The sequence below is a fragment of the Dipodomys spectabilis genome, unplaced genomic scaffold (genome assembly GCF_019054845.1).
Source record: "Dipodomys spectabilis isolate Male_0828 unplaced genomic scaffold, ASM1905484v1 ptg000130l, whole genome shotgun sequence".
NCBI lineage: Eukaryota > Metazoa > Chordata > Mammalia > Rodentia > Heteromyidae > Dipodomys > Dipodomys spectabilis.
Window position 1 is genome coordinate 2,109,900 of NW_024870807.1, and position 13,951 is coordinate 2,123,850.

Sequence of the window (13,951 nt, forward strand, 5' to 3'; positions counted from 1 at the left end):
TGTTCAGCTATCTCCTTCACCAGTAGATACCGACCCAGTGCTGGTGGCTGCTGGGTCCATGTAAACCATGGACAGCGTTAGAGGCTGGGTTCAGACTGTAGATCCTGTAGATTGTCAGTGGTCCATGGGCAGAGGCAAGGGTATCAGTCAAATGGGCTTCAACTAGCATCACTTCTCTCCCTCAGAGATGCCCTGCTGACTAGCACCATCAACTGTGTCACCAGCTTCATTTCTGGGTTCGCCATCTTCTCCATCCTTGGTTACATGGCTCACGAGCACAATGTCAACATTGAAGATGTTGCCACTGAAGGTGGGTGTCTGGCCACAACCAAAGAGAAAGGGCTGAGAAATCCACACCGTACAGCTGTTTCTTGACTCTAGGACTATAAGGGCTAAACATGAAGATTTCTACAGTGCCCATCTGATAGACTGTCCCTTGAGGAAGTCAGTGAGTGTTGCAGACAACCCCAGGCCCTGGTGTGGCATTGAATCCTCCCCAGTCAGGTTAGGAGAAGGGACTTTGGAGTGCCTACTCTAAACCAGTCCTTGTGTTAAGTAAGCACTTAACATAAGTCTCAGTTCATGTTATGTTGCTATAGAAAAATATCTGACACTGAGTGATTTATAGATTAAAGAGGTTTGAGGACCCCAGAGCATAGGAATCAAATCTGTTTGAATTCAGGTGAGTACCATGCTCAGCTCAAGAAAGAGAAGTAGAATATCAAACAGTTCTGCGTGCATGAGACCAAGTGTGCTATATAACAACCTACTCTCCTAGCGTCAATCCAATCCCCAGAGGAAGAGCTCATTCTTGCGAGAAAAGAATTAATCTCTCTAACCACCTAATAACCTCTTCAAGGGCCTAATATCTCTCATCATTGCTGCACTGGGAACCAAGCTTCAATAGGAGTTCCAGTGAGGAATCACAGCAGTATACCTCCATTTAGTTTTCCCAAGGTTATAAGACAAGTGTGAACAGACTGACTTCAAAGGTGAGAAATTAAGACATCAGCTCAATATGTGGTCTAAGGTCACCCAGCCAGTGAGCAATGATGCCATAATTCATTCCCCGATCTGTCTGACAATGGAACCTGTATGCGTCTCTACTGCTTCCTTTATTCTTATGGCCACAAAGAAGCTGAGCTCTGGGAGGGACTGTCTCTCATGAACTCCAAGGTCCATGAGCTTCTGAGAACCAGAGGTGATCCCCCTTGGGGTTTAGGAGGTGGGGTCTGCAAGCACATAACAAACAGCTCTCCAAACAAGGTATTGTGCTCTGCTTGGCTGTTTGGGGTTAGCCTTTTTGCACAGGTTATATGTCAGCTTTCTGTTGCTTTCACAAAATGCTCAAGGTTTATCAACTTATGAAGAGCGAGTGGATTTTTTTTCCTTGACTCACAGTTTTGGAGGTTCCAGTTTATGACCAATCAGCCTGGTTGCTCTGGGCCTTCTGTTCTCCTCATAACTAGAATGCTAAAGAGAAAGAAGAAGGATGGTCCAGAGTCTCAATGTGCCATTCAAGGGTGATCCTCCAAAGACCTGAAGACATCCCACTAGTCCCTACCCACCTCTTAAAGCTCTACCACTTCCCCGTTGCACTAAGCTAGGCACCAGGTCTTTGAGATGGGGCCTTTGGGGGACATTAAAGACCCAAACAACAGCACAAGTATTCACTGGCTTCTCCTGTCATCTCCAGAGCTTTGGTATGTGCAGCCCAAACATGACTAACCAAGTATCCTGATTAGGGCTGGAGCTATTTGCGCTCTAAAATGCTCCCCTACCACCTGCATCTCTGATCAATAGTCTCAGCCATTGATAAGGCCTTGATGTTTCTTACAGGAGCTGGCCTGGTGTTCATCCTGTACCCAGAAGCCATTTCCACTCTGTCGGGATCCACGTTCTGGGCTATCGTGTTTTTCATCATGCTCCTGGCTCTGGGACTTGACAGCTCAGTGAGTGACCGTGCTCTGACAACCCCCTCCCACTTCCCATGAGGACCGAAGTCACCATCATTGGGACCTCTGACCATTAGTTATTTCCAGAGACCCTATTTACATGCAAAGAGTCCTCCAAGAAGACAAGACCTTGGTCAAAACCAAGAACCCCTTCACACTGTGGGAAATCAGACAAGGGCTTCAGATCAGCCAGTCCAGCATTTTCCTCCCATAGAGAGAAAAAGGGAATTCAGAGAAGGCATGGATAGAATCTTGTCTCAGGAAGCATTTCCTACTTGATGTATTTCATTGGCAACTAGCTAAAACATCTGAGATTCAGTTAGGTTCTCAGATCCTTTCATGTACCCCTATGCAGGACTGGATTTCCTGACAGCTTTAATGTCTGTGTCCACTGTGGCATCTCATAGCTGGAGGTTTACCAGGAAGTCTTGGGTCATTGCTGCCTTCCAGATGGTGGCTCTTCCAAGAGCAGTGTGTGGATTCTTTCTGAGGCCATTTCCAACCCCTAGGGAGGAAGCCTGATATCGACTACCAATGTGTACCAAGAGGGGAAGAGCTTTGCAGGCTCAGGCTTTAGGGCTTGAGGAGACAGCTTGGTGTGGTGATTAGAAAGGCAGCCAAAAGTGCTTGTAGGAAACTGCTTGTGACATTCCCATTCCTACCTAGAAGCTTTTTCTTTGGTAGATGTTTCCAGAAGGCCCTATTTTTGTGTCAATGAGTCACCTGAGCACTAGTTTTGGTCTCTAATCAGATCCTCAGCTATTTTTTCTCAGACTCTAGCCATAGCCACAGCAGCCATAGAAAGTTACCTGCTGCTGATCTGGGCAGACAGGAGTTCCCTCTTCATTCTCCCATCTGGTTTCTGAGTTCTGTTGAGATCAGGAGAGAAATGGGCAGAGAAGACAGTGGAGGTCTAAAGTACTGGGGGTGGAGACTGACCCTCAGGAGGCTCCTCATTCCTGTTTCCCACTCTCCTGATTTCCTCTAGATGGGAGGCATGGAGGCTGTCATCACCGGCCTGGCCGATGACTTCCAGGTCCTCAAGCGACACCGGAAACTCTTTACATTGGGTGTCACCGTTGGCACCTTCCTTCTGGCCCTGTTTTGCATAACCAAGGTGAGCAAGGCCTGGGCCTGGGGTCACCTGGAGCTTCTGGGGCTGATTTTCAGTAAAGTCTGACATTCCCAGCCTTGGAATGGGGATGGACGGGATTCTCAGCTGGACTGAGCCCTTGAAAACACCCAGCAGGTCTCTATCACCCTAACTCAGTGTCTGGTTCCTTAGAGCTGAGCCCTCCGTGGTCTCTTCCCACCTCTGAGTCCTCAGATTCTCCACCTTCTAACTGCAAAAGCCCCATTGAAACTTGCCTCATTCTTCACTGGCTGTAATACCCACCATTAGAGCCAGTGGCCCCTGAAAGTCACTGCTTAGATAGCAGAGACATAAGGTCATATACACAGCACCACAGTCCTACCACCTGTGTCCCCAGTTGGGGCTCCGAGCAGGTAAACTGGAGGTCAGGGATGTTTGGATGCCATCATTGGCGGCTATTTCTAGCCAAAGATGGCCTCAGGCCTGCTCTTTCTACGTCCCAGGGTGGAATCTATGTGCTGACTCTCCTGGACACCTTTGCAGCGGGCACATCCATCCTCTTCGCTGTGCTCATGGAAGCCATTGGAGTTTCCTGGTTTTATGGTACGTGAGTGTCACACCGTCCCCCGTGCTCCTGGACCCTTTCACCTGGATGTCTACGAGGGCTTCCTGTTTCCCCGGCAGCCACACAGCTCACTGGAGTTGGGCAGGTCACTTATTGAGAACAAGTCTGTCTGATACTCTGCTCGGCTTTGGACAAAGCCGCTGTCAGCGTAAGGAGGATTATGGATTTCATTCTCTGAGTGCAGGGAACCCAGATTTAGCAAACAAAAGTCCACCATCCTAGTTAAACTTGAGTTGTTCAGTGAACACTGAATCCTTTCTTTTTCTTTTTTCTTTTTAGTATAAGTATATTCCAAATATCAAACAGGACCTACTTATTCTAACTTTTTATAGTTTTTTAATCTGATGTTCAAACTGAACTTGTATTTTATCTGGAAATCTTATTCTGAAACCAAGCTGAGAAAGTATTTTTACTGCCTCTCAGATATTGTTGTTTAGCTTCCACAGCCCCATAATATGATACGGAAGTGGCAGTCTTATTTTTTTCTGGAAGAGATTGCAGACTCAGGTGTAGGACTATGTAGACACCAGTGTTGATATTTGAAGAAGACAGAGCAAGCACCAGAGAAGCTGATTGTGTAGCCTGGCATAAGTCCTTTCACCTCTGTGAGCCCTGGCTTTTTTTTTTATTTTTTATTTGTCAGTCATGGGGCTTGAACTCAGGGCCTGGGCACTGTCCCTAAGCTTTTTTGTTCAAGGCTAGGGCTCTGCTAATTTGAGCCACGGTGCCACTTCCAGTTTTCTACCCAGGATGGCTTCAAACCATGATCTCTGCCTCCTGAGTAGCTAGAATTATAGGCATGAGCTACTGGCACCTGGCTGATTTTATTTTTTTCCCCATGTACAAAGTGGAGGGGTACAGGAGAGGTAGCACTTTCCTGGGTGTCCTCTCCTTAGTTGGCATCAGTGTCCGACCCCAGATCTCCAAAGTCCAGGGCAGTCAGCATCCTGCGGCCCCTTCCTGCGGTCCCTTCCTGCTGTCCAGTGGGACCAGACATGGTGGGATGGCATGAGGGGCCAGGCCTGCTCTGCAGGACCACTGTGACCAGGCTGGCCTGTGTGTACAGGTGTGGACAGATTCAGCAATGACATCCAGCAGATGATGGGGTTTAAACCAGGCCTCTACTGGAGACTGTGCTGGAAGTTTGTCAGCCCTGCCTTGCTCCTGGTATGTACTATGTGGTTGGGAGTCCCGATGGGCTGAGGGAGAGTTGGGGGACCGTGTGTAGTGTATCTTTTTGCTTCTTAAGGGAAGTGTCCTGGTATCTGAGAGCCCTGGTCATGGGGGGGCCTGGGAGGAATCCTCTGGAGGCTCATCCTATGCACCTCCCTTTAGTAGGGTCTCCAGTGAGGTCAGGTCCCTGAGGGGGGGGCTGTTGTGCTGGCTTCAAATCATCGGGCTCTTCCATCTCTTCTCTTCCTGCCCCTGTTGCTTTTGCCTTCTTTGTTTATCACTTGTTTCTTGAATGCTTTCTGTTTTGTTCTGTCTCCTTTCTCTTTCTGTCTTATAATCCACCCCATCCCTACACTCCATTTCTTGGCTGGGCATCTCCCATCTCATTTATTTCTCCCTCCTCCCTCTTTGTCTCTCCTCTTCCTCTCTTCCTCTCTGTCCCTCTCCTCCCCATCCTCCTTCTCTCTCTCTCCCTCCATCTTGCTTCCTCCCAGTTTGTGGTGGTGGTGAGCATCATCAACTTCAAGCCACTCACCTACGACGAGTATGTCTTCCCACCCTGGGCCAACTGGGTCGGGTGGGGCATCGCGCTGTCCTCCATGGTACTGGTGCCCATCTACGCAGTCTGCAAGTTCTTCAGCATACGGGGATCCTTCTGGGAGGTGAGCTGTGGAGCGGGCATGGGAGGCAGGCTGGGAGGCAGCATTGCTGCTATTCAGAGGGAGGTTAGCTAGAAAAACATGAGAGTCAGGGAGACCCATCCATTGGCCAGGATCCTTGTTCTCTGAGTGTACATCTGTGACCTGGGGTAATACTGTGTACCTTGAAAGGAAAAACGAAAAGAGATGCACAGCACAGTGCAGCCTGGTAGGAGGCGCTCAGCACCTGTTACCCTGGCATTCTCATGCTGTTCCTACTGCTGTCCGTGTGGCCCAAGTAGCTCAGCCCCAGAGCCCTGAGATTGATTAGACAGACCACCTACCCAGGCTCACTCCTGAGCTCCCACTCATGCTGGCCAGGACTAGTCCAAACCACCCTGATCCAGGCACCCCAGCCTGACCTGATTCTTGATCAAAATCATCACCTCAGCCTACACTAGAGCTTTTCAAAAGGTCTTTTCTTCTTTTACATTTACAAATTATACACAAGCATATACAAAAATACATATGCAAACATATGTACATGTACATATGCCCATGTACATGTATACATATACACAGAAACATACGTATATAAACACATATCTGTTATCTATACTCATGAGGAGACATACACAATACACTTGTATGTATGTAAAAAGACATGTCTACATATATACACATGCATACATATATGCATATATACACATGTATATACACATCATATATCTTTGGGAAATACATATATTATACTATTATACCATTTCTAAAATTATACCATTTCTGTTATTTGGTTGGCAAAAACTCTTTCTTTTTTTTTATTGTTGTTGGTTGTGGTACTTCAACTCTGGGCCTGCCTGGGAGCTGTCTGAGCTATTCAGCTCAAGGTGAGTGCTGTACCACTTGAGCCACAGCACCACGTCTGGTTTTCTGGTGGTTAATTGGACTTTCCTGCCCAGGTTGGCTTTGAGCTACTATCCTCAGATATCAGTCTCCTGAGTAGCTAGGATTACAAGTGTGAGCCACCGGTGCCTGGCACACTCTTTCTTTTATAAGCAAATGATGGTATATCTTTCTTGTGTCTTTACTTGGTAAAACAATTATTTTAGTTCTTTATACAAGTTCTTGGTGGGTTTTTCCTGAGCATCTATCAGGTACCACAGAGTACTATCAATCCTGCCCATATGGACCATGTATCTCAGGAGGAGACGGATGTGTAGAACTAGAATGTGGGGAAGTGAGCCTTGCAGGAACTTAGGCAGAGGCTCCCAACAGCACTGTGTCTGTGGCCTTCTCCTGTTCCTTGTGCGCCAGGTCCATGAAGTCCCAAAGTCAGGGAGCCTTTTCCCTGAACAGGGAGCCATGCTCATGGTGCACTCTAGGTAGGCGCCATGCTTCACACTGTGAGGGTGGAGAAGCTGCCCACAGCCTTGCTGGTCAGCCGTGGAGTCCCTGCCTGCAGCCACACCACAGAAGGGCCTTCTGATCCCCGGATCAGCTGTCCCCTTCCACTTCAGCACTTACTCCAATCTCAGCAACACCTGGATGTGTTTGCTCATTGGCCAGTGCCTTACAACGCCGGGCCAGCTCCCTGAGCTCTACACTGTGGGTCTCCTTCAGCTCTGGATCTGAGGACCTGGCCCAGCATAGTAAACATTTGTGGGACAAATGAATCAAGTGAACTGACTGGCTCCCTAAACAACAATGAGGTGTCTTTTAGAGCTCCCAGGTGGCTCTAAATAGGAGTGGCCAAATGGAAGGTGTCCCCAGGGGGCCACTTTGTCCTTGAGCCCCGGTGAGGTCTCTCTCCTCCATCCCCACAGAGACTGGCCTATGGCATCACCCCGGAGAATGAGCACCACCTGGTGGCCCAGAGGGACATCAAGCAGTTCCAGGTAAATGTGTCCTGGATCCTGGGGCTGGGCTTGGGGTGGGGCCTGCCCTCTCTGCTTCTTCGTGGTCCAATGACTTCACTGTCAGAAAGGGGCTGCGGTCCAGGGGTCTGTGGTGTTGGGATGGAGGAGGAGGGGTCTTCTGCCTCTCACCAGCCCCCTCTGGTCCCTTGACTCCATTTCCTAAATGCTCTTTCTGCCTTTATGCATTGCGACAGTCCTAGGCTGAAAATATCTTTTCCATTAGTAAAATGTCACTGGGCCAAGTCCAACCCATTTTCCTTAAAAAATGTCAAAGCTTGATGGGTGCTGGTGGTTCACACTTGTAATCCTAGCTATTCAGGAGGCTGAGATCTGAGGATGGTGGTTCAAGGCCAGCCTGGGCAGGAAAGTCTGTGAGACTCTACTGTCCAATAAACTACCAAAAAAAAAGCCAGAAGCAGAGGTATCGCTCAAGTGGCTTTGAGCATAAAAGCTAACACTTAGGGACAGTGCCCCGGCTTGGAGTTCAAGCCCCAGGATGGACACAAAACAAGCAAACAAGTAAATGAAGTCTAGGCTTAGGAGTGAGTAGGGGAGTATGTCTATCAGAAAGCATCCTTTGTAGTGCATGGGCCTGCTGGGTGATAAATGGAGAGCCAGCCACCTTCTTCTGGGAGAACTGAGGGCAAGGGGCCATTGCTTGCTCTCTCCATCCCTGCTGCCTCTGGCCCCCATCTCAAGGACCTATTGTTCTCTGCAGCTGCAGCACTGGCTAGCCATCTGAACTGGGCCCAGAGGAGGAAGAGGAGAAGGAAGAGGAGGAGGAGAGGAGGAACCCACTATGTCATCGTCCAGGTTAAAAGCATCTGCTTCGCTCCTGCCCGGACACAGTGGTGGGATTTCCATCCTGGAAGCCACCCTTTCCCATCCTCCCTTCCTTTTTCCAGTAACCAATGATTTCATGACTCTGGTTTTGTTCCGTCTTCTGTTCGTCTGGCCTGGGGGCTGTGAGTGTGGAGGACCAGGAGACCTTGAGGGAGAGGAGGAGAGGAAACGACCATCAGTCCTGTGGTGGAGGTTGTCTCGGCATTGGAGCCTGCCCAGGCTGAGGACTCTGGTTCCAGCAGAATTTTCTATACCACATTGTCCTGTACTTTGGGTCAACAGAAGAAATCCTCAGGTCCCCAAATCTGAGAGGGGACGGGCTTTTGGTCAGAACCCCCCCTCCGCCCATGCTCCAACAAAACCCCAGCTGTGTTGTACTGTTCGTAAGTTCTCCCTCTCTTAGCTAACCAGTCAGCATCGCATGCCCTCTGTCTGTGAGTTTGGATTTAGCTGTCCCTAAAAATGAAGTCTTCGGGAGATTGTGAGCAGAAACTCTCCTGGTCAGTTTTCTGGTTAGTATATTTGTTTTGTATGTTCCAGAACATTCTCCTGGCTTGGGCTGTAAAGATCATCATGAGCAGTGGATGACAGGGGAATAATGCTAGTGAGCCACAGTGAAGATCTTCCACAAAGGCACTGTGGAGATCAGGCAGGTGGTAGAGTCTGGTGTACCAGCCGTGTCTGCCCAGGCCACATGCTCGTCTTCCATCTGTCAGGCACATGGATGGCTCCTGAGGTCTTCCTGGGACTTGAGGCAGGGAGCCAATAAAGTCCTGCCGGCTGGGGGCTGCTGGGTGTCCAAGTGCAGCCCTATAGTCCATCTTGATTCCTTGTTATTCATGGATACCCACAGTCTCCCCAGAGAGTCCCAGCACACACAGTGGTCCTGAGCACCCGGCACTGGGACCCTGTCCTATTTCATGGACTTGACATGGCACCCCCAGGGTAAAGTGAGACCAAGCATGTTCTCACCCCATCCCGAGGGTCAGGGGGAGAATGTGAGAGGAAAGGCTGGTGAGTCTAAGGAATGTGTGGGTTCACTTCTGAGCCAAACTCGCACACCAGTGTGCTCTGGATGCAGCTAGCTTCAGTTCCATGAGAAGTGATTTTTAGGTTGGTAAGTGGAGGTTTCTGTTTATATTGTGAACCACTGGAAATCTAGACATTCCATCTGTGTCTTTCTGACAGTTTTTTCATATGGGAGGGGAAAGGAAGGAAGGAAGGAAGGAAGGAAGGAAGGAAGGAAGGAAGGAAGGAAGGAAGGAAGGAAGGAAGGAAGGAAGGAAGGAAGGGGAAGAGAAGGGAAGGGAAGGAAAGGGAAGGGAAGGGAAGGGAGGAAAGAATCAAAGAAGGAAAGATCCACTCACAAGGAGGGAAGGAGGCATGGGGGGAGGTGCTGTGAGCAGAGTGGTGGCAGCTGGGCAGGAGCCCCCTGCTGAATCGGGATCCTTGCACTACTCTACAGAAAAAGGGGGAAACAGAAAGCTTTTGATCTTCCCATATCACATGGCTAGCTCAGAGCCCAAGACAGCCCAACAGGCAGGTGAAAGGTGAGATGGCCTGGCACAGAGGAACGAAGGTCAGGTCAGGTCTGGGCCCCAGTAGCAGCTTTAGTCTCCCAGGAGTAAGCGGTAATTCCCACTTCCCAGGTACCCTCCTCCTCCTCCTCCTCCTCCTCCTCCTCCTCCTCCTCCTCCTCCTCCTCCTCCTCCTCCTCCTCCTCCTCCTCCTCCTCCTCCTCCTCCTCTTCCTCCTCCTCCTCCTCCTCCTCCTCCTCCTCCTCCTCCTCTTCTTCCTCCTCCTTCTCCTCCTCCTCCTCCTCCTCCTCCTCCTCCTCCTCCTCCTCCTCTTCTTCTTCCTCCTCCTCCTCCTCCTCCTTCTCCTCTTCCTCTTCCTCTTCTTCCTCCTTCTTCTCCTCCTCTTCTTCTCCTGTTCCTCTTTCTCCCCTTCCTCTTCTCCCTCCTCTTCCCTTCCTCCTCCTGTCCTTTTCTCCTTCCTCCTCTCTTCCTCCCCCTCCTGCTCTTCTTCCTCCCTCTCCTTGTCCTCCTCTTCCTCCTTTTGGTCCTCTCTTCCCTTTCATGCACATTGCCTCCTAGCCGCCTGTGGTCACAGGACCAGCTCTTACTCCCCCCTGCCCTGAGTGATGGATGGGGTCTGATCCTCCATCCTCATCCCCCCCCTCATTTTTGAGCCCTCAGAAATGCACCTTGCACAGGGAAGTCACCCACCCAGATCTATTGTTACAGACCAAACACTTGAAAAGAAGAAGAGCATTGCTCCACGGAAGAACAGCTGGGGGAAAGGAAGGGAGGAAGGGCAGCAGGAACGGGCACCTAGCAGCTGCTAGAGAGCTGAGCATTGAGCTTCCATCCTTGCATTCATGAAATCATCTCTGTCTGACCTGAGGACGGTGCTGGGAGGTGAGTGCGGGATCCGAGGGAGCCTCTGCCCTCCTGCCAGCCCGCCTGCACCGTCCAGGGCTGAGTCTGACCTGTGGTGCTGGCTGAACAGCCCCACACCAGCTCCATGGTGCTGCCTCACGATGAAGCCAGCTCCCGAGGCTGGTGTACGGCGGCTCTGGCTCCTAACCCCGGCCCCCTCAGTACTGTGGGGTCACTCAGAAAGCCCTTGGAAGGTCTCATGACTGCGGGACGGCCTCCCGGGCTCACCTGGCCACCCATGCTGAACAGAGAGGGATTCTGTGCTTTCCCTGAATGATAGTAATGCTTGCTTGCTTTTTGTGACCTTTTTAAAAATATTTTTTAATGGCAGAGGTCACCCAAGACCGGGGTGCTCCCGTGTACTGTGTACGACACTGGACACTTTCGATATTTTACCAAGTTTTAAAAGGGTTGTTGTTTCCTGTGAAATGCCAGCCATCTGTTTTGAGACCATCGTGTGGACATCTACTCAATGCCTAGTTACTTAGCATCTCCCTGTTAGTCTTCATTCTAATGCGATGCAAATAAGATCAGGCAAGTCTTTATTCTAATGAGATGCAAACTACATCAGAAAGGTATTCTAATGAGATGCAAATAAGAGTCAGAGGAGAGGAGCCATGCCTTCTTGCCAAATATCCCGCTGAATAAAAGTCTCCAGATTGCCTTCATGCTCAGATGGAGGGCACAACTTCCCAGGTAGGAGCCAGTCCCCTGCCCTACTGTCTTCCCACTTTGGAGATGGAAGATTGAAAACTTGTCACCAAAGAAGTCATTTCATAGTAAAACAAACCAAAACAGTCACCTTGGACTCCCTTTATATGTTTGTTTATTTACTTTGAAAGATGAACAGACAGGGTGTGTGGCATGATGGAAGCAGCACAGCGCTGGTTGCTCAGCCCTGGCTCGGCAGCTGATGAGCTGGCTAACCTGGGACTGGGGGAGTTGGTGGCTTCATCCCTTCCAGTTCCACAAGGCTCTTTATCTGTAAAATTAAGAATTGGATCAAATAATCAAAGTCCCTCTTCCAGATTAAAAAAAAATGATAACCAGTACATGTCAGCATGACAAAAGTAATGTGGTGGTACATTCCTCCTGAGGAAAACACATTACCCTACTGTGTGACTTTCCAGAATAGTCCTCTGGCCAATGATGGGTTGAGCTTAGGAATATCAGATTTCTGGGCTCTAGGAATTTGATTTTTCTAGACCCCCTTGCCTGCAGTCCCTCTTTCTCAGAGAGTTCTACAGCCAGTGTCTTGCAGCATTTGGTCTTGGAAAGAAAGAGCAAGTCGAGCCAGTCTTGTGTTTTGGGGGATAGGAAGGCAGTGCTCAGCCATTTCTTGTCAGCCTTGAGTCCAGGGCTCAGCCCAGAAGCAGCATGGCCCTGGCCAGTCCTGTGTAGACGCCGGCCCTCGTCCGTCCCCCCCGTCTCTCGGCTTCTGTTTCTCTAAGACTGCTCCAGTGTCATGTCGGTCTCTGTGTCTGGTTTGGACTGAGTTAAAAGGTTGTCTTCTTCGTGGAAAACAAAATAAGTGTACAGAATAATAAAAAGATGTTTCCTGTGCCGTGTATCCGTGTGTGGAGTTCTAAGTGCTTTCTGCCATCATGTAAGTCGTGTGGGTTTGCCCATGGCCATCCTCCAATAAGTAAAGAACTTTGGTCGTAGTAGCCTGCCTTTCACACAAATGTGTGAGTCAACAGTGTCGGGTTAGAACTCAGGGATTTGCATTCACTTTGCTCGCACGTTGGCTCAGCCGGTTCTCGGTCCTCTACCACACCTCCAGCCCAATTTTCTGCTGTTTAATTGGAGATGAGTTTTCATGAGCTTCACTGTACAGGCTGGCTGTGAACCATGATCCTCCAGATCTCAGCCTTCCCAATAGCTAAGATTACAGGCATGAACTAATGATGACTGGCTCTATGTTAGTCTTTTTAGAACCTATGAAAGGGACCCCAGGAAGCTTTGGGAAATTTAAATCTGTAATTTTAGCTCTGAGATTGACATACATCTTTCTCTCCTTTCTCTTTCTCTCTCTGTCTGTGTCTGTGTCTCTGTATCTGTGTCTGTCTATCTGTATGTCTGTCTCTCTCTCTCTGAAATGCTGAGGATGAGCCATGGCTTAGAGCATTCTGGGCATGTGCTCTGCCACTAAGCCACACAACTCCACTTAACCTAACACATTTGTACTTAAATAAAAACCAGATTCCAAGAGAACAGGTTTAGTTACCTCATTTTGTTTCAGTTTCCTTTTTATTTCTAGGTTTAGCTTGGGGGAATCAGAGCTTCCGGTTGGATGGATGAGTGATTGAGCTCCTTCCTATATGAATTTTTCCAGGAAGCCAGTACATTCTCCCATGGGCCCGTGGAGCTGAGCATTGTCATTTTAGTGGGTGAAAATGGTCACATAAACTTCTCCTTCATTCCAGTCAGAAAATAAAGACCCCAATCTAGAGGAGGCATTGTTAAGTGACAATTCAGACTTGTGGCCCCTAGGGCTGAGCAGATCAAGGTCAGGAAGTCCATGATGACAGTTTTCAGCGCAAGTGCGTGTGTATGTGGTAGAGGGACTCAGCATCCACGGAGGGGAGAGGCTGCAGAACATTTCTTTTTGGAGTTTGTGGGTTTTTTTTTTTTTGCGGGGGGGGAGTGGGTGGGAAGTTACTCATAATCCCAGCCTATGGAATGACATAAAGAGAGGCAGATATGTTCCTGCCGAGGATTATGGGGGTGAGACATGATTTAGCCCATCAAACTAGAACTGGGCCAACATCCAGAAAGGGATTGTCACTCTGATCATTTCCTGTCAACACAGCATCAGGGTTCAGGGCTGCCTCACAATGGGCAGAGGTGTTTCCCACATTCCTCCTCTGTCTGCTGATGGGATTACAGGCAAGGTAGGATTGGAAGAGGGCAGAGATTGGGTCATGGAGAGCAAGGCAGCTGCTCAGGGTGACCAGGCTAGGACCCCATGCCCTAGGCTGATAAATGTGGTGAGTCTAGAGAAACTTAATCTGTCACCTATCTCCCCATAGAGCTGGCACTGGTGGCTCATGCCTGTAATCCTAGCTACTTAGGAAGCTGAGATCCAGAGGATCACAATTAGAAATCGGCTTAAGAGGGGAAAAAACAATCCATTTCTAAAATAACCAGCAAAAAGCTTAGACTGGAAGCCTGGCTCATGCAGTAAAGTGCTACCCCAGTAAGCAAGTTGAGTGAGCAGGACACACCAAGTCCAAATCCTGGAATTGGCAAAAGAAAATAAAAATA

The 13,951-nt window shown here is 49.2% G+C and overlaps 1 protein-coding gene across 1 annotated transcript in view; it reads left to right on the plus strand.

The window, feature by feature from the left end:
• Nucleotides 1–8,202, plus strand: part of Slc6a2 (solute carrier family 6 member 2) — a 39,519-nt gene extending 31,317 nt beyond the window's left edge. Inside the window, exons 7-14 of the mRNA XM_042689942.1 lie at nucleotides 186–310; nucleotides 1,840–1,952; nucleotides 2,944–3,072; nucleotides 3,552–3,651; nucleotides 4,740–4,840; nucleotides 5,341–5,508; nucleotides 7,308–7,379; nucleotides 8,119–8,202. Of these exons, the coding sequence (XP_042545876.1) occupies nucleotides 186–310; nucleotides 1,840–1,952; nucleotides 2,944–3,072; nucleotides 3,552–3,651; nucleotides 4,740–4,840; nucleotides 5,341–5,508; nucleotides 7,308–7,379; nucleotides 8,119–8,142 (832 nt within the window). The 3' untranslated portion in view covers nucleotides 8,143–8,202. The remainder of the gene's footprint in view (nucleotides 1–185; nucleotides 311–1,839; nucleotides 1,953–2,943; nucleotides 3,073–3,551; nucleotides 3,652–4,739; nucleotides 4,841–5,340; nucleotides 5,509–7,307; nucleotides 7,380–8,118) is intronic.
• The last annotated feature ends 5,749 nt before the right edge of the window (nucleotides 8,203–13,951 follow it).